Genomic DNA, 25,736 nt, shown 5'->3' on the forward strand with positions numbered 1-25,736 from the left:
GTAGGAGAAGAGTAAGAAAGAGTGAAAATGGGTGGAGCAGGGGAGGAGAGAGGGAGGAGTGGGGAAGCAAGGAGGTTGGGGCAGAGGAAAAGCAAGAGAGGTGAGAAGAAAGGGAGGGAGGGGATGGGGGAGAGAGAAGGGGTGTGGGGAAAAGGGTGTGAAGGACTGGTGGGAGGAGGTGTTGCATCCGTCGGTGCTAGACAGCTTGATCCCATTTGCCTCACCTTATTCATGGCTCCTCCCGCTTACCTGGGAAAGATGGCTACCGCCGCGTCTTCAAGCCGACCTCTCCGGCGTCCCCGGAATGGCTATGGTGCTGCCTACCGCCATGCTCCTCCCAGGTACCTACTAGGGTGCATGTACACATGCCACCCATGTCTTTATGCAACCCTTGGCGCGAACCTCGGGGACGTTCCCCCTTACTTATGTCACGCCATCCGGGTATATAACATCTACTATTTTGCTAGCTTGTTGAGTTAGCAAGGACTTGATTCCGGATACATTCCGTTCCTGTCTACGCTACTCTGCTGCTTCTGTGCTGCCGCTGGAAGCTCTCTCTCTCTGCCCTTCGGGGTAACTGCTAACCTGGGTACCCGCTCCTCGAGGGCCCTCTGCTTTATTTCAGGTGCCTTACAGGGAACAGGTACTCGCTCCTCGAAGGCCTGCTCTCCCTGCCTCGGTGCCTGCACTTACTTCTACAACCTGGTGGAATCGCCTATCTACATCAAACACCTAGTGAGTACACTAACTCTCAATCTATCTCATCCACAGTACTTCCTTGCTGGGAAACCTGCTTCAGAACCTCCCATTACCAACAGGGTGAGAAGGGCTCCCTCTGCCGAGGTCCCTGAGACTGCAACTACCAGACTGCCTCACTACTGCCACTTCTGGTGGTACTCTTCAAGATGTACAATAAAATACTAACTGTGTTTGTGCGTTCTGAGTCTAGCCTAGTACTGTGGCTCCTCACGGGGCTCCTCCCTGTTGGTGTGGTCATCTGCTACAGTACCCAAGGATCCACCCAAACATCGCTCATTCATAACAGGAGGGAGACAGGAGGAGAGGTGGAGCAGGGGCAGAGGCAAATCTTGATTGGCTCACCCCCCCCCCCCAAATCAAAAAGGCCTTCCACTGCCTTTGTGGGGTACCCTTCCCAGGCAATGTCTCATAGGATCTTTCATTCTGCATCTTTATCATCATCATCATCATCATCATCATCATCAAAAGCCATCTTCCATACAAGTTTGACAACTATGAATTTGGATTTGCCTTTCCAACTCCAAGCTTAAGGCATGTTACATTGCAGATACTGTAGGTATTTCCTGTCCCAGAGGGCTTATAATCTAATAGGTACATTTACTAACCCATGATAAGCAATTAATGTGTGAAAAACAGCATTTATCACATGTAAAATGCTGTTTATCATGTGATAATCACACGATTTACAAAAATCCATCCCATGTTGAAATTAGCTGCATGCATTTCAATGCATACAATTTCCAAATGCATGCAAAGCAGCTAAATCATAGATAATCCTATGCTAATAAAATAGCTCGGCTTGCCTCAAATAAAGCAAGCCGCGATATTTTAACAAAAACCCAGGAGTTGTGACTGAGACACTGGGCTACTAACAATCATCCCCGATGCTCCAGGGATGCTTCTTAAAGGGCCTGCAGTGACCTAAATCAGCCTCCTCTTAAAGTGCAAAAATGCCCATGGGGTTCTAGTGGGTCCCCCAACCCTTCTTTCACAGAAAAGGAATCCCCTCCTGTCCCAAGAATAGCTACTCTGGTGGAGCAGCGGGAGCCTGGAGCAGACCCTAGGCTCCAGACTGGTTCATGCTATTTTCCAAAATGGTGCAGGCCAGCCTCTGCTGCTATCATGGGATGGGGCAAAGGCTGGCTGGCACCATTTAAGAAATGGCATCGACTGACCCAAGGTCATGGGGTTGCTCTGAGCCATTGTTAGATCACTGTAGTGATCGTAGGTAAGGAGGATACTGGGAGCAGAAGGGGGGTCCCTAGACCACAAGGAATTCCTTTTCTGTGAAAAGGAGTAGATGGGGCCTCTAGGCTGTCGGGGGATTATGTTTCATGTTGGGGGTGTCTGGGGGCTGGGGAGGCTGATACCAGAAGTGGGGGGGGGGTTTGAATGAGGGGGCATTTGGTTTTAGGTGACTATTTTAAACAAAGGGAGGAGTTTGGGAAACAAGATAGAGCATTGCCATGTGACTTTCAATTCAATATTTTTAAACATTTTTAAGGCTGGGCTACCTTGACAGGCAGCCGGGGGTGAGTTGGCTGGGGTTCTAACCACAGCCCCGGGAAGATTATTTCACTCTGGGAATGGGGTTACTTTTGGGCCACATGGTCCTTTAACATGATGACTGGCCAGGCAAAGCGGGCAACCATCCCCCTTTTCACATGATATATTTTATTGTGGGTTTTGGATGCAATATTTTACCGGAGGGCGAGCAAATATCATGGGAACACCTGCCTCCCCTCACATGATATTTCACCCCTACCACAGTAAAATATAGCACCTTAGTAAATGACCCTCTAAGTTTGTATTTGAGGTAATGGAGGGTGAATTGTGGGGCAGTGGCTAAAAAAGCAAATAGAATCTTAAGATGGATGGAGAATAAAATGGAAAATTTCATATTGCCTCTGTATCATCATGATGCAACCAGATCTTGAGTAAGCCTATCTCAAAAAAAGACATAATAGAATTATAGAAGTTGAAGAGAAGGGCAATAAAAATGATAAAGGGGATGGAACGGCTGGTCTATGATAAGAGGTTACACAGATTAGTGTTCTTCCGCGTGAAAAAGAAATGACTAAGAAGGGATAAAATAGAAGTTTATAAAATCACCATGGGGTGGAATGTATAAATAAAGGATGGTTATTTACTCTTTTCAAATAATAATAAAACAAAGAGCATGCCATAAAATTAACAACCAACTGATTTAAAACAAATACTAGAAAGTGCATTGCCACCCAATGCACAATCAAGCCATGGAATCAGTTGCCTGAGGATATTGCCCAGGCAACTAGCATAGTGGGATTTAAAACAAGCTTGGACAAGATCCTGGAGGAAAAATCCATGAGGTCCATATTCAGTCACTGTCCAGATAGCACAGTTAGCCAGATAAACTTATCGGACTAACATTGGTGGTATATTTAATAGTGCAGCCATACTATTGAATATAGCCGGCTAACTTTATCCAACTAATTTTAGGGCTGACCAAACTTAGCCAAATAAGCTCTCTGGTTAACTCAACTCCCCCCAATTATTCCCCCAAAACATCTTATTAGCCAGCTAGAATTTTGTCACTTAGAGAATAGCCACTGCCATTAGCAATGGTTACATGGAATAGACTTAGTTTTTGGGTACTTGCCAGGTTCTTATGGCCTGGATTGGCCACTGTTGGAAACAGGATGCTGGGCTTGATGGACCCTTGGTCTGACCCAGTATGGCATTTTCTTATGTTCTTATGTTCATTTAGCCAGATAACTTCTGAGTTATCCGGCTAAATGCTTCTGAATATGAACCTGCATAAAACATTATTAGCCAGGAAGACTTGGGAAAGCCATTGCTATTGCTGGGAATAACAGGAAATAGATCTACTCTTTGGAATCTGCAGAGTACTTGTGACCCAACTGGCCACTATTGGAGACAGAATCCTGAGCTTGATGGACCTTGGTTTGACCCAGTATGGCATTTCTTATATATTCTTCAGTTCTTGTTTCAATTAATTCTGGGAGTTGCTCAATATTAAACACTTTGAAATAGGTGAAGAAAACTAAGTTTTGACTTGTTGCCGTCTGCTCCGCCTCGTGCTCCACCACTCCCCTCTCAAACGGGGCACCTGCATTAGCAGCAGAGAGAGTAGAATGGGGCTCCAGTTCCCACAGCTGCTTCATCCCTACCCCTGCCACTTCTGATATAGACAGGAAATACACAAGGAAAGAGGAGCAATAGACACAGCTGCTGGACATCTGCTCACATGCAGAGCATCCATGTTACTGGCCTGACGCTACTGCTTTCTGGCACATGCTAGGAAGGGAGGAGCATGAAATATATGGAGGATGGGAGAGAAACCAGAATTAGGGAAGGGTTAGGGAGAGGAGCCTGAAGCGGGGGTGGGTGGGGAGGACAGGTGACTAGGGAGGAGAGGAATCTGGGGGAGACGAGGGAGAAGAAAAAAGAGGAAACTGTCGAGGTGGAGAAGTAATTTAAAATGGAATGGGAAGAGGAGGCGCAGTGGGAAAGTGGGAAAGAGAGAAATCGAATGGGCCCAAGGGGGAGAATAGGAAACCGAGAGGAAAGGAAAAGAACCTGAAAGGGGAGGCCTTAATGAGGAGAAAGTTGAGTGAACATTCGGGGAAGAATGGAAGGTGACTGGGAGAGAACAAAAGTATGAGGTGAAGATGAGAATAGGGATGAGAGAAAAGTGGAGAGGAAGGGAAAGGGAAAGGATTCAATGGGAGATGGAAGAAAGGGAAGAATGAGTGTAACAAAGATCAAGACATGAACAGGGCACTGGAGGGGTGATAGAGAGGAGAAGAGCGGAAAGACCGCAGGGTCTGAAAGAAGCCAGCGAGCCTCTACTTTTTTCCTCACGTCAACCACCGAGCAAGGGAAATTATCTAAAGGATGCCCATTGCCATGAGCACTATCATTTTTAGGAAACAGAATTTAAAGAAAATGATGAAACACTTCAATGTGAACATTTTAAAATCCTTTGTTAAACTGTCACATTAGCAACATGAATCAACAGGCTTTTATTGCTAGCTAATGCCCACTGGACCTAGCTCTTGATTGGCCAGGTCTAATGTTAAATATCCCACTGATGATTAAACTACCGCAAATGTGTCAGACAGTAGAAATAAAAATGCAAGCTGCTGCTCTTCCCTTCTTTTATGCCTGCACTAGGACCCCATAATGTACACCCACGTTTCAATATGCCACGTGTAGATTGAGAGAACCCACGGCCAGGTTTTCCACATTGGAACCATGGTAAGTTTTCTGACCTTGGCAAGCCATTTTTCTTCACTTTCCTTTATTGCAGTACATCGACATTAAGTAGGCCATCTAAGATCTCGCCATATTCTTTCCAGCTAGCGTTTGTAAAGCTTTATGTGTTGTGGATTGATTTTATTTTTATCGTGGCTCAATTTATTTCTTGAAGACTGCCAAGTTCAGTTTTACTTAATAAAGTACTTTATAAGGTAGCAAAACAAAAAAAAAATCAACCGAGGGGAATAAAACATGTAGTTAGGGGAGAATGAATAAGTCATCAGGAAAAAGGAAAAGGAAAAATCATCTACTTTAACAGCATGAGCAGGGAGAATACAGCTCCTACCAGCAAGGCTTTCTTTTGTTATATGTTCCACATGGAATTAACTGAGACCAGAGAGGGAAAATCAATACAACTGACTTAAATAAGGAGCCATATCCTGCAGGTGGTTAAACCTGTATGGCCAGCAGATGGGAGATATCCTCGGCTGAAGGAGTGTCGACAGGAATCACTGGGCAGACTGGGTGGGCCAATTGGTCCTCATCTGCCACCATCTGTTTGAAAGTCATCTCCCTGCGCAGAGGACTTGGATCAGAGCTACATAGATCTTCTATTATTAACCCAACCTAGAAAAGCTATTAGCGGAACCTATGAGTGAGAGTCCCCTGTCACTTTTTAATGAAAAAGCAGACTAGAATAAATTTAAAATCATGTCTGAGAAGTTTAATCATAACAAATGTGTTAACAGTCATCTTAAAATAAACCTTATCACGTATACAAATGACCAGACATTTTAGCATACAAAAATACCATGTATTAAAACTGCAATCAGTGGGGGAAAAAAAAAAGAAAAAAGAAGATAACGTGTGACTTTTTAGACACCATCTATGACAGAGTGAGCAAGGAAAATGCTTTAAAGACATTCAGAATTATACACAGTAGCTAAATATCTCTGCACAAAGTCAATATTTGGCAACATTTTAACAGTATGTTTCTACACAGCCCAGCAGCTCAGACATTGGTAGGACTATTTAGCCCTTTAAAGAAAAGCTTCTAAAATAAATTACACACATTATTGCAAATGAAATATGCCAAGGATTTGTGTTAACAGCCACCGATTAGTATTAGTCAAGCATTTCGCTAGAATATTATTAACCAGAAAGGCTGAGAAAGGGCAACAACTAGTGCAAAAAACCAGATGAGGTGCAGAGCTGCAGCCACAGGAAAAAAAAAAAAACAACCCAGATATGGCAGTGCCTTTGGTGCCGCAAGGAGATCAACCCTGATCGTTTCTTAACAAAAAAATATCAAAAACGAGAGTAAGTGATTGCGAGGCATGGTAAGCACAAAACTCCACCTGACCTGCTTGTCCACGTGATTTCTTTTTGTACCAAGTCCAAAGTCATTAACCTTTCCGAAGAATTTCAAAAGGCAGAATTAATTAGGCCATAACCTCCCGCTGCCGGGGGGGGTCTACCAGCTCGCTAATTACCCGAGACCCGGAGGGTTGCATCAGGAGCCAAGGACAAGGTGCGACGCGGCCTGCATCCCTTCAGATGCCTGCCTATGAGAAGGGAGGCAGGCACCTGAAAGCAGAGCAGAAACGGAAGGCCTCAGGGACGGAGCGAGGCAGGCTCAGGGCTCCAACCATCTCCTAGGCTGGCTGTACAAAGAAGCCAGGAATAGTTGTACATTGGGAGAAGGAAAGGACTATGTTTACAGACTGAGCCAGTCCTCTCGGTGCTCAGATAGTCCCCACTCTCCACCTGACCGGAGAGCATTCTCAACCCGAGAGGAAGCGAGCATTCTCATCCAAGGGCGCGTAACAGAGGTCAAGGGCAATTTTCAGCTCGGTAAAACGCAAAAGCAAGGAGGGGAAAGGCATGCTTTCTGTGTACTAGAATGAGGATTTAAACAAGTCAACATGCAGTCGGAGGAACAACCTGCCATGTACTTATAGGGCGAAATCATCAAAAGGAAAGATTGCCCAGTAAGCTGTCTTGCACATTTTGAACAGTCAATAGTGTGACTAGTCTACCAGCTCTGCATTATTCTTTTTTTTTTTTTCTTGTCAATCAGGACAACTCGACAAAGCGTGTAGAAACAGCAGGGATATGTTGGATGTGGCTCTCTTCAGTGAGCTCAGCTTTGTACACCTTTTTCTTAAAACTGTGCAAAAGTGGACAAGAAACAAATCTGCACATACACCACCTTCGCTAAGAAAGAACCAAAAATTACTATAAAAAAATAAAATGCACACATCAATACAATGAAAAGTCTAAATAAAGCTTAAAAATAATTAGAGAAAGTCAAAGTAAAGTTAAATAAATATCAAATGTCCTGTTTTGCAAAGTAAGCTTATAGAGTGCCAATTAATTTTCATTTTGGCCCCAAACTTGCCAAGTTCTAAAATTTTCCAAGACTGTGCATGGAAAAATACAATGACACTTTATAAGAAGTGTGCAACTAGCTGGGTGGGAGGGAGACTCGCCCCCATTTTTGTGCATTTTTGAAAACAATCCTTTTTCTTGTGCATTAGACACTGCCCTTCTTTGCTGCTAAAAGTTGAAAATCGAGCAATTTGTATAATTTCGGGAGTGCAGCCCCCCCCCTCCCCTATGGCTTGCATGACAGAATGAAGGGAGGCGGTGATATTATGCGGCCGAGCTCTTCAGAGCTCAGGCTGGCGGCCGCCCGGGTGATTATGCCCTGACCGGTCAGCTCCTCCTGTATGTGCAGCAGCAAAGGTTTCCCAACAGACACCGGAAGAATGAGAGAAACCCGGCAATGCGGAGTATGAGACATTTGGAGACTTCCTGAAGCTAATCTGCACTGATAGATCAACTGCTTTGGGGTTGGTTTTTTTTTTTTTTTCAGAGATTCCTCAACGCCGCAGCTTCTTCTGAAATGGAAAAGCCTAGAGGGATTTCTGTAACTTCTTGGTTTGTAGTTTACTTGGCAGTGCTGCTGAAGCCATTAAAGACTATAAGCGAAGCAATCTAAGCTGAAATCAATTGCAAGTGATTTCAACTACACGGTGTAACTGGAGCCGCCGGTGCTTCCCTCCCCAGCCCATGAAGCTCTGGGTGTGGACTGGCTCGATCATCATTTGTTTTTAATCATTTCCTTCCACCCTCTCCACTCTCCCTGCACCTCTGCTTTACGTTTTGATTGCCACCAGAAAATAGTAATTCACCGTGGGCATAGTTTTGGGTGGGGGTACTGCCTCCGAATGGTTCCAGACCTCCTCTTTTCCCCAATATGCCCTCCCTATCCCTTACTGTGCTCTCCCCACCCCAAAGCAGGCAGACTATGCCTATGTAATTCATGCAGATATGAGAATGTCCTAGCAGGATCGTATGACGGGTTTTATGGGTTTCCGAGTCCTGCCGATCATGCATCTCATAGCAGTTTCCTACCAAGCTGAAAAAGTTTTGGATTGTCAGCCTCCTTTCTCCTCCTCCTCCTCCTTTGCACAGGCAAGCTTTGTCTTATCAATTTAATTCCCATTGGGTGTTATTTTCAAACACAGCTGAAACCCAGGGGCAAGCCCTGCTTTCTTCCGACAACATTTAAAGAGATATATGGCAGATGGTGCAAACATGACTTGAATTAAGATCTGTTAAAACTGCTCTCGCTCTCTCTACTGGAAAATACTTCAAAAGGAAAGGGAAAGCAGGAACCCTGTTAGAAATTTGAACTAAACCATGTTAAAAGCACAGTTAGCTTCAAATTTTTCTAAGCGTTGTTTTCATTCAACTGATCACTGGAATATAGTTGCTTCTCGGTTTTGTTTTTTACACTTAAACTTACAGGCCGATACAGTAAAGCTCTCTCAGCTGAGCGCACTGTTTAACCCGCAGTTGGACATGCGTTTTGGATGCGTTCCCCCTAACCTCTTATCCAATAAGGGGTTTAGCATGTCCAAAATGCGCATCCAAACCTGCTCCCCCCCCCCCCCCCCCCAAACTAATAGTGCTCATCACATACAAATGCATGTTGATGAGGCTATTAGCTATTCACCCCAGATATAGAAAAAAAAAACTGTGCACCCCATCCGCACATTTTATGCTCAGAAATTAACACCCGCCCAAGAGCAGGCATTAATGTCTGGGCAGCCCAAAAAAGTGTACAGAAAAAAAGAAAATACTGCTTTTCTGTGCATTCTCCGACGTAATTACGTGGTGATATTAAGTCAGAGGAAGCAAAAGATTTTTTAAAAAATGTTTTTTTTAAAGTGTGGCTATGCATGGCTTAGGGAAAAGGACGCTTGTAAAAATGAGCATGTGTTTTCCAAAAGCCGCTGCCAGCCACCTCTTCTGGGCTTCCGCTGCTAGTGTCCCTAGCACCTCCTTTTTTGCACAACCCCAAGAGAGGTGACTGGGTTGCATGTTAGGAATGCGGGTGCCTAGCACTGAGTGTCCGTTTTCCGCGCGACCTTACTGTATGGGCCTGCTACAGCATCCTGAGGGGAAGGCATTCTCAGGGAGGACAGAGGAAGGCCTCCTGAATAAGTCTCCTAGGAGGGTAGGTGTCTGCTGTGCACCCAGGTGAAAACATTCTACCTCCCAGGCTACCTGTGCGGCCCCGTTACGTTCAGCCTCTTGAGTGGAGCTCATGTTCCCTTTGATACCTGTCTTTGATGGCCTGGAGAAATATTCTTTACATGACTTGCATATCTCCGTTTTGGCTTGGGACATTCAGGAAGATTGATCTATGGAGGGTCTATGTTCTGGCACTGCAGATACCTGCAAAATAAATAAGATGGAGGAAGGAAAAGATTTCCCAGGACAAATGATTTCATTAAAAGTTGGGATTATCCTTTTGGTTTTTACAAGTACAATATGTCCAAAACTGTGAATGCCTCAAGTCATTTGACATCAAAAAAAAAAAGTAAAAATTGACATGAATGCCTTGTTTTAAGACTATAAAAAGATTCCTTATTTGTGCAATGTTATCACTGGCACAAGGTGAGTTCCATAGCTCCAGTGTCCTTGCTTCCAGTATTTGGGATGTGGAAGGTGACTTGCTCAGTATCAGAGGCGGAGTGGTACACAGAGGAATCACATCTCGGGAAGGGAGGCTGCGGCTCTGTAGTCTAGCCGCTGTGCTGCCCTATCAGCCGAAACCACATAATAGACTGAGAGAATGATCTTTTTTTTTTTTTCTCTCTCTCTCTCATTTTCATTTTGACCTAGTAAAGCAGCAGCCATTAAATCAGAGCTCCACTGCATTGGACAAAAAATGACCTAAGTACATATTTCAATCAAACTTTTCTTCTAACCTTTTTATTTTCCTGCTGGGACGTTGACAGCAGGCAGAGCTCTAGCCGCTCTCTAGGTCCTGGAGGGTTTTGAGGGCACCTCCCTGATCCAGAGAGCTCAGGTGCAATGTCATTTCTAGATCATTCTTCTGATAGTTCCATTAAAGGTATGGAAATAACCTCACAAGAGTTCTGCTCCCAGAATCACACCTTACCAGCATGATGACTACCTCGCCGCCTGTAACTATTTTATGATATTTTATTTTAATGATGGCATGCATGCAGATGCTCAGACTAGAAATAAAAGTTATTTTAAAAATAAAAAAAAACAACAACCCAGCAAAGGAGAAAGAATTGACTCATGCTATTTTTGGGCCCTGGTTTATATTTTTAAAAACATGTTTTTGTTATAGGATTAGGGGGACGGGGAGGGGGTAGCTTCACAAACATTCTGTTGACACTTCAGCGAATAACTTCCCTTTTTTTGCTTCTCTTTCTTTCACTTTTTTTTCCCAAAACCATCCTACATATTTCAGACGTTAAAATGCCTCCCTGTCAGCGGATGATGGGGACGCTAATGGAACTGGCAGGCTGCAGATGGCGTCGTTACCATAAACACGTCTCATTATGTCTGTCTGCGTGTGGCGCTCCCCACTCAGTGAAGACCTGCCACCTGCTTTGCCGCACGCTCGCACGGGACACCGCCGCGGTGGAACAGGCGCGCGCTTTATCTTAGAAGAGGCGTTTAGCCGGGGAAAGCACCCTTCCCCCCCCCCCCTTCCAATAATGTCAAGGAGAGGGGCACACGCTGACAAAAAAAAAAGGAGAACCAGCCGGCTTCTGTATTTCATTACTCTTGCGCTGACAGAAGCAGGGCAAGATAAGGCAACCCAGGCAGGTGGTGGGAGGGGGGAAGGGGAGAGAGAGAGAGAGAGTCAGAAGTGAATCTAAGCAGTGTCTGATAGCATCTCACACTTATCTTTCACTTTAATCTCCACAATCTCCCACTGCCTGCCAGACTTTGCTGGAGAAGGTGGGCCTGGGCTGCCCAGCTGGCTACCCAAAGGCATCTTGATGGAGCAGTCTCTTTGTTTACAGTCAAATCATTTTCATTATTTTGTAGCATGTGCAGTTCCAATCTCCAGACCACATCTGTTTACAAATCTGTGCCAGGCTTGTCTAGGCTGGAAGCAAGCAGCGATGCCATTCCACAGATACCTGGGCAAGACAGCAACAGTCCACCGGAGCAGTAAATGGGCTCTGAAAACTCTGTTCTCACCCTTTGGGGGCTAATATACTACAGTGAGTGTGCTGAAGTTTGCAGTGTCCACTTCATGCATAAAACGGTAACATGTTAGGTAGATTTTTTTATTTTTTTTTGGCTTTGCATGTAATGGACTTACACGTGTAAGTTTACACTTGCAAACTTTCAGGAAATTGATATTTAATGAGCTGCTGCATTGCAAAATCATGCAAAGCAGCTGATTAACTATGTTTACGCAGCACCAGAATCCATGCAAAAAAGGCCTTCGCAGATTGGTTTTCATAAGTAGGTGCGGCCATATTTTTTTTGTGAAGTTGTCTGTAAGAAATTTCCATGCGTAAGTTTTCTTCTAGGTTTCTTTACAGAAAAGTCCTGGCAGAAAGCTTGCCTATGGAAAGCTGTGATCTGTGTGCAATTCAGCACACTTTGTGCATCTTCCTTTTCTATTAGGTATCTGGACATTTTTACAATTCACCAGCCAGTTAATGGATGTAAGAATAGAGATTTCTTGTTTTTATTCTTAACTATGGAATAAGGATTTGTGAAAGAAGGGTCTTTGAGAGCTCATGTTATAGACTAACATTTATTGAGGCATAAACATTTGAGGACAAAAGTCCATTTCAACAGATTGACTCTTGCCCTAGAAAGCTTCTACCTAAATCTGTTAGTCTATAAAATGCCCCAGCCTGGGTGTTATTTTTGCTTCTACAGACTACAGCTACCTCTCTGGAAGTTTTGAAAGGTCATCTGGCACACCGGCTTTGGCTCCATGGAAAGGTATCACAGTTTACAAAGAGATACAAATTGTACTGAACTGTGTATGCTCTGCATGCAGAGATTCTTCAGAGCACAACAGCAAGGAATTACTTTCTTTCAGGGCACTATTCTAGTATTCTGACATATCTCGACCCAGAGCCTTAAAAGAAATTTAATGCATGATTAACAAAAGCAATCATTACTCCTTCATAGTGCCCACAAAAGATCCTTCAGTTTGGTATGTAAAAGCTTTAGCAAAATAATAATATCCCATTATCTTGGACTGCACGTCATACTTTATTCTTCTGTAAAATGAGAGGGGAAAGGATCATCATCCGACTGCACACAGTCCTTCTGTCCCCAGCACTTTCATAGGAAGCTTTTATTTCTCTTACCGAGATGTCTGAAACTCCAGATACTTCTCAGCATATCTAAGGACATAGGACAGTATAGCAAAGCAAGGTCATGACAGTATTCAGTATGGAGCAATAGCTTAGAAAGGAAAGAAAAGCAGGATAAAAATATTATTTAGGGAAACAATGAGCCCCACTCTCCTACACAGGCAAGTTACCCCCATCAAATACAGAATCCCTCATGAAGCTACGGGAATTCAAATAGTTCCTATATACAGGGTTACTGTGCTTGACTAAAGCCAACCTTATCACATTTAAAATCCCTCGTTTTTCTTAGAAGAACTGTATTATATTCCTAAACAGTGCTGGCATTCAAGATCTGAACTCCTGCTATGGATCTATGCAGCCCAGGGAGATGAAAGCCATGCACAGTTCTGGACAGATTCTTCCTGGGGACATTTACTACTGTTGTAAGAAAACTGAGGCATGACTTGTGCACTGCAATGTGGTGTACTAGAAGGAAAACTAATGGTAGCGCCCTGCACATGAGATGCCCTAAAGAACTGAACATGGACCACTACAAGCCAATGCAGTTTGTTCTTCCTCAGCCTACAGTGGCCGGCTTATACCCACTTTCATGGCTGCATACCAGCCAACACCTCTTGCAGCATGTGCCAGAAATAGACAAATCGGCTAACGTGACTGGCAAGTCATCACCGTGATCTACAGTCAACGTGCAATCAAATAGCTAGCAAGAAATCAGCCCCATTAATGATTTGGTTTAATATAATCTAAAGGATAAACATATAACAACAACAGGAGAACAGAAGGAAAGGAACACGCATTGCCAGTTCCACCCCACAATTAGAATAGCGTTTTGGTTTATCTCACCAGAACATGGGGAATTAGGCTGAATTTAGAACTTATGGCACAGCAGGAAATTGGATTATATTGTGGCATCTAGTAAAATATGCGATTGTGCAGACAGGATATCCAGGCCATTAATACTATGAAAAGTTATTACCTACCCTATGTCTGACTGCATTATGCATTTGCAAATTTCTGCCACGCCATGTCGGACGTATCTTTCTAGCTATAATTAATTGTTACTGAGGGAAACCCTGTAGTAGTAAGCCCATTGCTAGTGCTAATGCACAACAGTAAGCACCATGGCCTTTTTCATGGAATTTCCAATATCAATATCATCGTGCAATGTACAGATTTTAATGTCATTTTGATGCAGGGAATGTGACTATACTTAGTTCATTATACTCCAACTCCAATAAAGTATTTCAATCGCCATCAGATAACATTTCAAATTGCCCTGGCTACGCACCGTCACTGCTTGTCAACCTGGCATACAGACGCCATTACCTATGCTGGCGATAACGCAGACTTCACGTGAGTGAAATGGTTCTTTGCAAGCACTACTCGTGCCCTGGTGTGATACACACGTGCCATCCGACATGGTATGTTTCAGAGTCACTCTTCATGTGCTCTGTAAGTTTCTAGTTTCAAAAATATGAAATGCAAACGCTCGGGGAGAACTGGATGTGCCGTTTCCCATTTAAGCACACAAGCTGGTTTTCAGGCGAACCAATTGTAAGCGTGTGCATCATGGTGTGGTGAGCAAGAGGTTCGGGTTTACTGCAAGAGCTTGGTGTTCTTTGAAGTAGCAACAAGCCAGGCTTCTGTCAACAGAATGCTTTTGCTGCTTTTTCTATTTGTGTTTTGTCTCCTTTCTTTTTGTTTAGTCATTTTTAAAAATATTCAGAGTTGTTCAGCACTTCAACCACACGTCCAGATTTTGTGAGCACTAACTGCAATCATCAGCTGCTCGAATTAGTATGGATAAGAAACAAACAAAAAAACAAAAAACAAAACATCGGCATGTTAACATCAAATTGACATTAAGCAATGGTAAAGGTTTAACAAGACACATCCCCAAAAGGAGCCAGATCCTGAAGAAAGAGAGCAGGCGGCGCATTGGCGTTGGCATTACCGCAGCACGTCTCCTCAGCACTGCCCAGGAAGGAGTCGGCTTTCAAAATCTACAGGCTGGGAGCATTTTAAGCCCTGAGGCAAGACATGTGTCATGCCGAATGTTTAGCTTTCTGCTGACTGGTCTGTGAAATGGCCTAATGCACAATCAATTCTCTCTCCCAGTTCACATGCTCCTTGCTCATTCGCCCCTTCCCTTCCCCTCCCCCCCCCCCTTCCCCATTTTCTTACACCATGTACAAAACTCACCAGGCCCGCGTGTGCAACAAAATGAAAATACAAGACAGACGTACCACGGATGGACTTATAAACGTTGACTTTCAAAAACTAGTTTTCGTTGTTCTGTTTTACTGTATGCAGTTTTAAAGCATTTTAAAAAAATGGCATCAGCTGGATGAAAATTTACAAGTGCTTTCCTTCTCTAGAAAAGACCTGGGGGCTGCCAAAACTCTAGATGTGTGTGTGTGTGTGTTTGTGTGTGTGTGTGAGAGAGAGAGTGAGTGAGAGAGAGAGAGAGAATCTAGCCTACTGTGTTTACAAATCACATTTTACCTACCGGTGTAATATCACCAGCTAAGAAGTCTCATCATTTCAGAATGTGATAAAACCCTTATAAAGTACAGCTCTTTTGACATACTACTATGGTGATGCATGCAATCTTCTTCAATTCTCTTACCATTAGAGATACTTATCACAAATTACTCTACAAGTATACCCTGCTAATAGCTTATCTTCCACTCTTTACTTGCTTGGCACTAACAAGTTGCTGACTGGTATCAGGTGCTCTAGGTTAACATTTTTTTTTTAATACTGTGCTGCATTTTCTCCTTTCCAACTCAGTCATCATCCTCTTCGCCACTCTTAGCTGGCACATAGAAGGATTTTAGCACTATGTCAGCCGCAAGAAATCACAGTGAAGCGCTTCGAAATGCAAGACATGTTGTGAAGGACGATGCCAAGCAAGAAGACCAAGACGCAGGCCACCAAGATCACAGTGCAAACCCCTGACCATGTGGAGCTTTTGACAACACCTCTCCTGTCTTGCTCCTCATCGCCTACTTCCTGTGGGATCCCACCTTGCAAAGGTTGCTGCTCCACTGGCACGGTCACCACAGTAACAGATTTTTGCTGGCTGCCCGGTAAGAGGCGGCAGCCAATGTCTCCTGGTAGCAGGGCTCTCTCCTTGGAGAGGGGGAGAGGCAGCATATAGCATCCATTGCTAGGAAGTTTGATGAACACTGGGGTGCTCTCTGAAGTATGAGGAATGGCAACAACACCAACAACGTCTGGGTCATCGGGCAGCTGAGACACAGAAAATCCCGGTGGCAGTTTCGTGACACCCCGGCACCACGGACACCTCAGATCCTTCTGGCTGGCTCTCATCTGCTGAAGGCAGACAGAGCAGCAGGTGTGATTGCAGTCCAGCAACTTGGGCCTCCGCCGAGGACTATAATAATTGAAGCAAATTTGGCATTCCAGCAAAGAATCCTGGGAAAGAGTCTCCATTGTAACCTTGAGTCACAAGTCCTCAATCAGTTCTTTGCTGAAACTTGCAATAGAGCCAGTTTTATGTCAGACTTCTGCTTGTCCTTCGTGCCTTGTATCCAGTGAAGGAGAATGGTTAGGATGTCTGCAAGCAGGCATCTGACTCAGATCTTTCAGTATCTGTGAGGAGAAAAAAAAAAGTTAAAATGAAACAGATGAATCAGAGCAGTCAAAGAAAACATGACAAAACAAAATCTGACCTCTTAATGATGGAAAATGGAAGCTGCCTAGCTTCAATGACAATTCCACTGAACACTGGTCTAGCAGCTCGGGAATTAGAATGCCCACGGTTTTCCCATTTGAAATATTTTCAGCAGTTCTCAATTTGTTTCCCCTGCATCAGATTATCCTCCCCTCCCAGTTTCAGAACATAAAACCTTTAAAGGCGGAATAAAGTTGAACTAAATCTTCAACTGTTTCAGCAGAAATCTAGCCTTCAGGTAAGAAATGCAAGGGCTATAAATCCTGAGCTGTGATGTATCCATGCTTATAATATTCCACACTCAATACACCAACAGCCTAACTTACTAAAGGAATTTGAGGGTGGGGAATTAGCTCTGGGTAAAACTCTTGATATATTAACTCTCAAATTAATTCCCAGCTGTAAAGCTGCCATATGGGATATTTTTTTAATTTTTCTAGGTTTCAGGAACCTTAAAACATCTCCTTCAAAAGCTCTGCCTGTTTCTGCCACGCTTTCATATGCAAGGCTCCTGTTTTGTTTTGTTTTTCATCTCTGCTGTAAAGTCCTTCTTTGTTTCCAGTTTCAGGGTAAATAAAGAGAATCTGCCGAAAGCTGTTTCTGTGTGGCTGTATTGTTGGTGATAAATATTTGAATGCAATTACTTACTCTGGTATTACGCATTAATAAAAAAAAAAAAACAAGTAGCGCTGGAAACAAAAGAAATCTATTTACCTGTCCACTGTGCCTTTCCTGATATTGTTTGCTCTCTCAGTATGGATGTGTTATTAAATACAGTATGCATGTAAGAGGCGAGCCTGCCTATGTGCCAGCCACCACCTTCTCTTGCCTATTCAGAGAAACAGCTCATGAAGTCTGTTCTATTGCATCATAATGACAGACACCAATGGTGCATGACAACTGGAGGAGGGAGGGCTGTGTGTGATTCCAATACCATGAGGCAAGCAAAATGATGATCACCAGAAAAAGATGGACGTGCTTTGACCTGCCTTAACCTTTTAAGAGTATTTCCCATTTGGGGTCTGATTCACTAAGGGGCCGATGCATAAACGTTGCGCTGAAAGCGGGCACTGAGTGTTCAGCGCCTGCTTTCCTAAAGCGCCCCCAGGCACCTCTCCTGCGGGCACGATGCAATATTTAAATTGCGCACCCCTAGCACCTCCTTGACAGCGTGCACCTGAGAGAGGTCTGCTGTTGGCGGCTGTCCGCTGGATAAGAAAACGAACGCTGAATTCATCAGCGTCCGTTTTCCTAACCAGTGGACATGCACAGGTTAGGAAAATGGACGCTGATAAATTCAGCATCCATTCTCTGAACCTGACTACCGGCACCTAATGAGTATATAAATCAATATTAAAGTGTCAGGCACTTAATATTAATTTATTCACTCCTTCACTTATTGCCGATTGGTCCCTTCACTTTCACATGTCAGTGAAAGGACCAATCTCCTTTCAGAAGGCTGTCCTGAAAAAGGATTGGTCCTTTCACTGACATGTGACAGTGAAAAGGACCAATGGGCAATAAGTGAAGGAGTGAATACATTAATATTAAGTGCCTGACACTTTAATATTGATTTATTCACTCCTTACAGTGCGGGCAGTCAGATTCGGAAAATGGACAATGAATTTATCAGCGTCTCTTTTCCTAACCCTTGGATGTGCCAAGGGTTCAGGACCTAGACATTTCTCAACTGAGCGTCCGCTTCCTGCACCCGACTGCCAGCGCTTTTTTTAAACTTTTTATTTTTTTAAAGAGTTGTTCTTCCTACTTGCTACGGGCAGGCATTAATTTCTGATCACTAAAATGTGCATCCTAGACACATTTTTTTTTTTTGCATTGGGAGTGAATAGCTAATAGCCTCATTCACATGCATTTGTAGGAGATGTGCGCTATTAGTTTCACTCTGCGTTGGAGGTGCATTGTAGAGGCGCTAATGCCCTTATTGCATAAGGGACTTAGTTAGTGCCTACATAACCCGTGTCCAACTGCGGGTTATACGGTGTGCTCGGCTGAGTGCACTGTATTGCATCAGCCCCTAATCTTGTTTTCCCTAGACACAGAATAGAGGGGAGGGGTGGGGTGGGGGAGGGAGGGGAGAAGAGTAAATCAGGCCCCAAATTGTCTCTATGGGAAAAATGCTTAGTACTTTTGGCCCTTAGTCGATATCACCACAAGGCTTCCCTGGCTGATTTTTTGAGTGGGATAGTCTTGAGTGCTTTAAAGTCCCTTGAATCAAATACTAGTTCTCTTGCCCGTTCTGGTTTCATTTGCATCAGCACTTTGCACAAACATCGCTGGAAGCAGAAAGTGTCTGTACATGCCAGGATTAATCTGGGCTGAGCTAGTTCATAAGTTATACCTGTCTCAACATGTGAAAACCAGGATCGCTATGGCTGAGTTTCCAACAAACCGAAAAATGGTCTGATAGTGTTATACGTCTCTGGCACAGGAGTATGTTCTCCCATTTTAAGGAGGTTTAATCAATCACATTCACAAAATGGGGAAATTCTTTGGGAAACGGAGCCCAAGTCAAGAGTCCATGCCAGCCTCTTCCCAGCGGGGACTGCGAGGCACAGAGGTTGACTAGACAAAAACTGGGCTTGGAGGGATTGCCAAATTTGACACCCAGTCCTTTCTCCATGCCATGTGATCCCAGGACTCCCTACCTCCCCCTCTCACCCGCCCCCCCCTCCACCCTGTGGAGGAGTGAAGATTCCACACTGGCCCTGCTCCTAACGACCCGTGGTTGACCTTTGTCTTAGGAAGGGTGGCTATGGTGGTGGAAACTATGGTTGAATTTGGAGTGACTGTTGCCTCTGCTGGTCTCCTGTTAGTACAGCCCCTGCCAAAGAATGAATGCATCCCAAAATTTCACTTGTATGACAATAAAAAAAGCAGAATATAAATCAGATAAATAAATACATGTTTTATTTGGGAGTCAGAAAAGAAAGTAAGTATTAAAAGATCATTTTACGTCTATTAAATTAAGATTTTTATAAAGGGAAAATTCTAAGAACCTAATTACTGACCCCCCAAAAATGAAAGCGAAACTCCTCTGTTGCCAGCTGGGGTTAGCAACTGGCTCCATACCAGAAGAAACAGTTTAGGACTACAAATACATTCAGCCATGACTGGATTAGCCTCTTCTTTCTGAGATGGAGCCAGCTGGCAACCCAGGTCACAAGTTAAGGCAAATTATTATTATCCCGAAGTATTCTCTGGCTGGATGGAAAGTTTTATACTGAAGTACATACAGAGTATATTGAAACGGATACAGAATCAGCTCAGCTGCAATCTGTTTCCTCCTGCCGGGGGGGGGACCTTGAGGAAGAGCCAACAGTGACGTCAGTCCACTCTCCCGTTGCCCAGAATGGGTTGATTATGCTGACTTTATTGCTCCACTACTTTGGCACCAAGCATCTGCCCCCAATAGCAGAGCACCTTCTTCATGTAATCTCTCTTTCTATCAGCTTGGGTCAACATGTTACTGGCCAGCCATGGGCATGCTCTCATCTGGTGGCCATTGAGTCACGCTGGATTTTGAACATGAGATTTTCCTAAAGGTGGACGTCCAAAGACTGTTGAAGAACAATTTTGAAAGTATTCTGGCCACATCAAGATATCCTGTCCGAAAGCCGCCCTCTCCTACCCAGTTAAAAGTTCGTACAGGTTTTTACAGCATGTGTACTTTTACCCAACTTGCAAGGAAGTGCTCCTGGGGATGTGTTTAGGCCCCTGGGGAGGAAATTAGCACAAGCACTTGACATTGTCAAAAGTGCTTGGCTCTTTTTTGCCCTCTTCACTTGCCGGTAGTAAAGAGCAAGTGCAAAGCACACGAGTGCTTTCAGCATGTGTGCGCTATACCTGATTTTCAGAGAAAAGCTACCCAGAGGAATGAGCATACAGTTCATGCGGTTAACACTCACTCAGCAACTTTCAAATAGCTTGCATAGTTGTGTGGGTGCTTTTAAGATTAAAAATCCCAGAGAAGGAGCAAGCCCCCAGATAAGTGTTGCATATGTGTGTTTGCCAACCTTCAAGCAAAAATGTGAGATCACCAGCCAATACCTGGCAATCTAGAAGTACAAGTCTCACTGACTTGTCCATCCCTGAATTAGTAAATTTTCTGGATTTCTACTGCCTATGCATGATTTTATTGCTTGCCCATCTGAAGCATCAAGAAATGCTATAATCCTGAAATGGAGCATCACTGTGGAAAGAGAGACACTGCATTACCCAGACAGGAAAGCTAAATAGTATAGGAGCTCCTTTTGTTACAGAGTAGGACAATTCCTACCATGAAAGACTGAGCACAATATCGTATGTGTTTCTACAGAGATATCTCTGCTAATGGCACCAAATAACCAATAACTTAGAGATCTATGAACTAAGATGAGTTAGAATCAGCCATTAAGGTAAGTTAATGCACCAATTTTAACACAAGCATTACCTAGGAATTTAACACCCGATGTACTAAAGAACATAAAATCTTTAGTACATCAGCTGATAATAGCAGGCTTTGTCACTTGACAACACATCTATGTTACCATTGCCAGTAATGCATCTGAGTTACAAGCAGCAGTAATGCCAGCACCCCAAGCACTGGGTAATAGCTTGCCATAGCCCAATATATCGCTTCAGTTAAAATGAAAGCCCACCTCAGCCTGAGATACCGCCACTCCTCCCCCAATAAATGGGAAGGTCCTGCCACAAGGGAATTTTATCACATATATGGGGGGGGGGGGGGACCCACAAAAGGTCAGCTTGCAATATTACAGGCCTTGTTGCTGGCAGGACTGAGCCATGCTCTCTCCCTGCCCTTCCTCACTGGGGAATTTCCGCTAGGATAAGGCAGGTGATCATCAGCTGGAAGGATGGAAGGGTTGGGAGGAGGGTCATTCAGGCCACAGTGGACTCTTCCTTTTCACTGGGAGGTGTGGTGAGATTGGAGGGTGGCAGGCCATTCATTTTCACCCGAGGGGGGTGGAAGGAGGATGCAGGCCACTTTTATACCTGCATTAGTTTCTTGAGGATAACAGTCAAACTTAAGTACATATCCAGAGATGCAACTCAGTTTTGGCCAATATTGAGGGTTAATGCAAATCACATTAAGTTACATGATTTGTGCTAATCATAGTAATTATTCATGAGCTGCTCTGCAGGAAAAAAAAAGGAGGATCCTAATGATTTTGTTGCGAAGGGCAACTGAATTATCAAATGTACATCTGTAATAAAACAAGTCTGTCAACAGGCACCCTAAGATGTGAAAAATGGATGACCATTTTTATTGGCTTGTATCGGCTGTTCTACGCTGCCGGTGCTTTTCACTGCATTTTAAAAGACCTGCTTTGTACTTACACTGTACCTGCAATGATGGACAGCAATGTCAAAATTCAGACACTGCCCCATGCCATGTATCATGCATAATAATATATACTATCCCTGTTTTGTGACTATTACATTATATGAAAGAAACCAGAAAATGCCTCCAAGATATTTACAGTCAATCCTTTAATTAAAAAGCGAATAATTTATTCCCGCTTCCATGAAAGTGTCAAGTCTTATTTTGAAGAGCCTGAAATCTCATATTTTCATGTGGCTTACCCCCAGGGGGTAAATGAAGCTACTTAGCCCATCCAACAAAGTACTGCACAGGTACTGTTTATTAACAGTATTGCAAAGGCTCCTACATTGTTTTATTCCTCATGTACAGAAAATAAAAGCCTTCACTTCGGTAGTAGGTGTAGCAAGGCATGCACAGAAGAAGCACTTTGATGTGCTGTTCATTTCCAATTCATTCTGAAGAAAAAAAAGCAAGGCCCGCTTTGTCGTTATTCTGTCTCGGGCCTTGCTGCTCAGGCTTCCATTTTGAATGCTTTGCACATCTGATGAAATAAGGGTATGGCGTTTTCATGGCTTGCAGTGCCTTGCCGGACAGACTCTACGGTGTGGAAGCAATGGCTTCACGGGTTTGCTGTTTTCTACTTAGGGATGTGTTTCTTGTTTGTTTGTTTTTTAACTAAAGCTCCTGTTTCATTTCATTTCCTTTGGAAAACAAAACAACAGGAAAAAAAAATTAAAATTGTGTTTCTTTCCATTTAGTTTTCCTTACTGAGCAGCTACTTGGGCCCCCAGGACCTTTGCAGTTCCTTGTCCCCACCGCAAACAGATTCATGCATAAAAGAGGGTTTTATATGCACAACTCACTTTCAAAATCAAGCCCTAGGCCCCGCTCTGAACATAGGAAGGTTAAATAAATAAACAAAGAGGGCAGGAGCAATCCCCAGATGCTCCTGCCTTGCTGAGTTGGCAATTTAAAATGCTGCTAGCCATTTTGTTGTATGGACAGACAACTAAATATATGGACAACAACATTTTGAAGAGGAATAGGCTGGGGCAGGTATTTGTGGTACACAAAGTATTTACCCAAGCTTAACCGCCTGCAGGATATCTCTCCTTATCCAGAATCACTCGGTTCTCTTCCCCTTGCGGTTCTTCCCATTGTGGATAGATGAGCATACGCAGTATATTCCTATACACAACACAAAACTCAAGCACTCTCCCTGCTATGTCTTTTACTCGACTTCTCAAACATGTCATTATCATTGCCCTCTACATCTATCCCAAGCACACTTAAGTTCTGTAACTGGGGGGGAGTTCCCACCATCTCGACTGGTAGGGTTATTCCAGGCACCTACCATCCTCTCACTAACGAAGAAACGTAAGAGGAATCTTCCGTTGACTTTAATCGATACTCTGGGTGCCCCCAGTGATATAAGAGTACCATTTTTGTAGAGGAGTAAGTTAGGGCAGGCATCTGGGATACACTGCAATTACCCAGGCCAAGTCCAAGCCCTGGCAACTGAAAAACATCTCTCTTCCCAATCTGATTGCCCTGTGTTAGGTACTTTTCTTTAAAGTAATTGGCCCAGAACACAGGAATGAACAATGCATGACTCACTGGGCCTAATTCATGTGAATTTGTCACAGAAACATGCCATTCATGATTTGCGTTCCATTATGAGAAAAGATGTATCTTTCAAACATGAGACAGTATATCCCACAAGAAAATATATACATCGCATGTTGGGTTTCTTGTGGTTTGTTTTACACGCAACCTATAGAGTTTTTGGTTTTCTCAAAATTATAGGCAAGCCACGCAAAAAAAAAAAAAAAAATCTTTGAATTCTTAAAAAGTCATGAAAATGGTAGTCACTAATGTCTCACTACAAGTTGCACATAACCTGCCCACCACGGCAAAGTCTGATCCCTAAGATGCTAATAACATCAGCCTTATTTTTGGTACAATTAAGACATTTTTGTATGCATAGGAGATGAGTCAGAATGATAAAAATACACTGCCAATCATTGGAAGAGGGGGAAAAACAGCATTCATGTTTCAAAACTTGGAATGGAAAAATTATCACAAGCTCAAGTGTTTATATTAATAAACGGAGCCCTGAAATAACTCAGTTTCAGAGAGAATGACAAATATTGATCTACCACCTAGAAAATTACATTTCAGTCTGATATTTTAACAATCACTGTAACAAGATAATGAAAATAACAGTAAAAGCAAAGCAATGGATAAAAGGTGAGAAAATATTTGTCATGCCTCTAGCAACTCTGATGAGGTTAAAAATACCGAACAGGGCAAACAGCACTAATACAAATGCATTCCATCATCAGATGAAGATAAGAAAAGCTCATTAGAGCTCACTTTTAATACAATATTATGAAAATCAGAAACAAAGCTACAGTAGCCACAATAATTAAAAAGAAACTATGCTTTGCCCTATGGTTCACAGTACTAGTTTTATCAGGTCAATTCACCTATTTAGGGGTCAGAAAAGAGTTTGTGGCAATTAACTATTTGGATAGCTCAGCAAAATATTTTATATGCTATCCTCTGCTTGGAAAGAAGCTCCTAAGGAGACCCAAATAGTGATGGATGGACAAAAAATAAACACATAATGGACTAGTCATAAAAGTTCATTAATACATCAACATGCATTAAATTCCTATATTAATGCATTTATGTGTATTAACAGTAATAAACATGCTTGTGTTACCACTAACACAAAAATAAAACAACCTGAACACATGAAAAATATTAATGAGCTTTGTTGCATGTTAATAAACATGTAGATAAAGGTGAACCGGTAGATGTAGTGTATTTGGATTTTCAGAAGGTGTTTGACAAAGTTCCTCATGAGAGGCTTCTAGGAAAAGTAAAAAGTCATGGGATAGATGGGGATGTCCTTTCACGGATTACAAACTGGCTAAAAGACAGGAAACAGAGAGTAGGTTTAAATGGACAATTTTCTCAGTGGAAGGGAGTGGGCAGTGGAGTGCTTCAGGGATCTGTATTGGGACCCTTACTTTTCAATACATTTATAAATGATCTGGAAAAAAATTCGACGAGTGAGGTAATCAAATTTGCAGATGATACAAAATTAATCAGAGTACTTAAATCACAAGCAGATTGTGATAAATTGCAGGAAGACCTTGTGAGACTGGAAAATTGGGCATCCAAATAGCAGTTGAAATTTAATATGGATAAGTGCAAGGTGATGCATATAGGGAAAAATAACCCATGCTATAGTTATACAATGTTAAGTTCCATATTAGGAGCTATCGCTCAAGAAAGAGATCAAGGCATCATAGTGGATAACACATTGAAATCATCGGTTCAGTGTGCTGCGGCAGTCAAAAAGCAAACAGAATGTTGGGAATTATTAGAAACAGAAAATGGCACAATGCCTCTGTATCGCTCCATGGTGAGACTGCATTTTGAATACTGTGTACAATTCTGGTCGCCGCATCTCAAGAAAGATATAGTTGCGATGGAGAAGGTGCAGAGAAGGGCTACCAAAATGATAAGGGGATGGAACAGCTCCCCTATGAGGAAAGACTAAAGAGATTAGGACTTTTCAGCTTGGAGAAGAGATGGCTGAGGGGGGATATGATAGAAGTGCTTAAAATCATGAGAGGTCTAGAATGGGTAAATGTGAATCGGTTATTTAATCTTTCGAAATATAGAAGGACTAGGGGGCACTCCATGAAGTTAGCGTGTGGCACATTTAAAACCAATCGGAGAAAGTTCTTTTTCACTCAACGCACAACTAAACTCTGGAATTTGTTGCCAGGGGATGTGGTTAGTGCAGTTAGTGTAGCTGGGTTTAAAAAAGGATTGGATAAGCTCTTGGAGGAGAAGTCCATTACTTGCTATTAATTAAGCTGACTTAGAAAATAGCCACTGCTATTACTGGCAACAGTAACATGGGGTAGACTTAGTTTTTGGGAACTTGTCAGGTTCTTATGGCCTGGAT

The 25,736-nt window shown here is 43.1% G+C and overlaps 1 protein-coding gene across 4 annotated transcripts in view; it reads right to left on the minus strand.

Moving 5' to 3' along the window:
• Positions 1–13,864: 13,864 nt before the first annotated feature.
• Positions 13,865–25,736, minus strand: part of RNF152 (ring finger protein 152) — a 130,554-nt gene continuing 118,682 nt past the window's right edge. For 3 of the 4 annotated variants that reach the window (XM_029590482.1, XM_029590480.1, XM_029590483.1), the window contains one exon: positions 13,865–16,322. In XM_029590482.1, the coding sequence (XP_029446342.1) occupies positions 15,552–16,163 (612 nt within the window). In that variant the 5' untranslated portion in view covers positions 16,164–16,322 and the 3' untranslated portion in view covers positions 13,865–15,551. Of the gene's footprint in view, positions 16,323–17,118; positions 17,211–25,736 lie in introns of those variants that run through there. The other variant, XM_029590484.1, reaches the window with a different exon arrangement.

Source organism: Rhinatrema bivittatum, chromosome 2 (genome assembly GCF_901001135.1).
Source record: "Rhinatrema bivittatum chromosome 2, aRhiBiv1.1, whole genome shotgun sequence".
Taxonomy (NCBI): Eukaryota; Metazoa; Chordata; class Amphibia; order Gymnophiona; family Rhinatrematidae; genus Rhinatrema; species Rhinatrema bivittatum.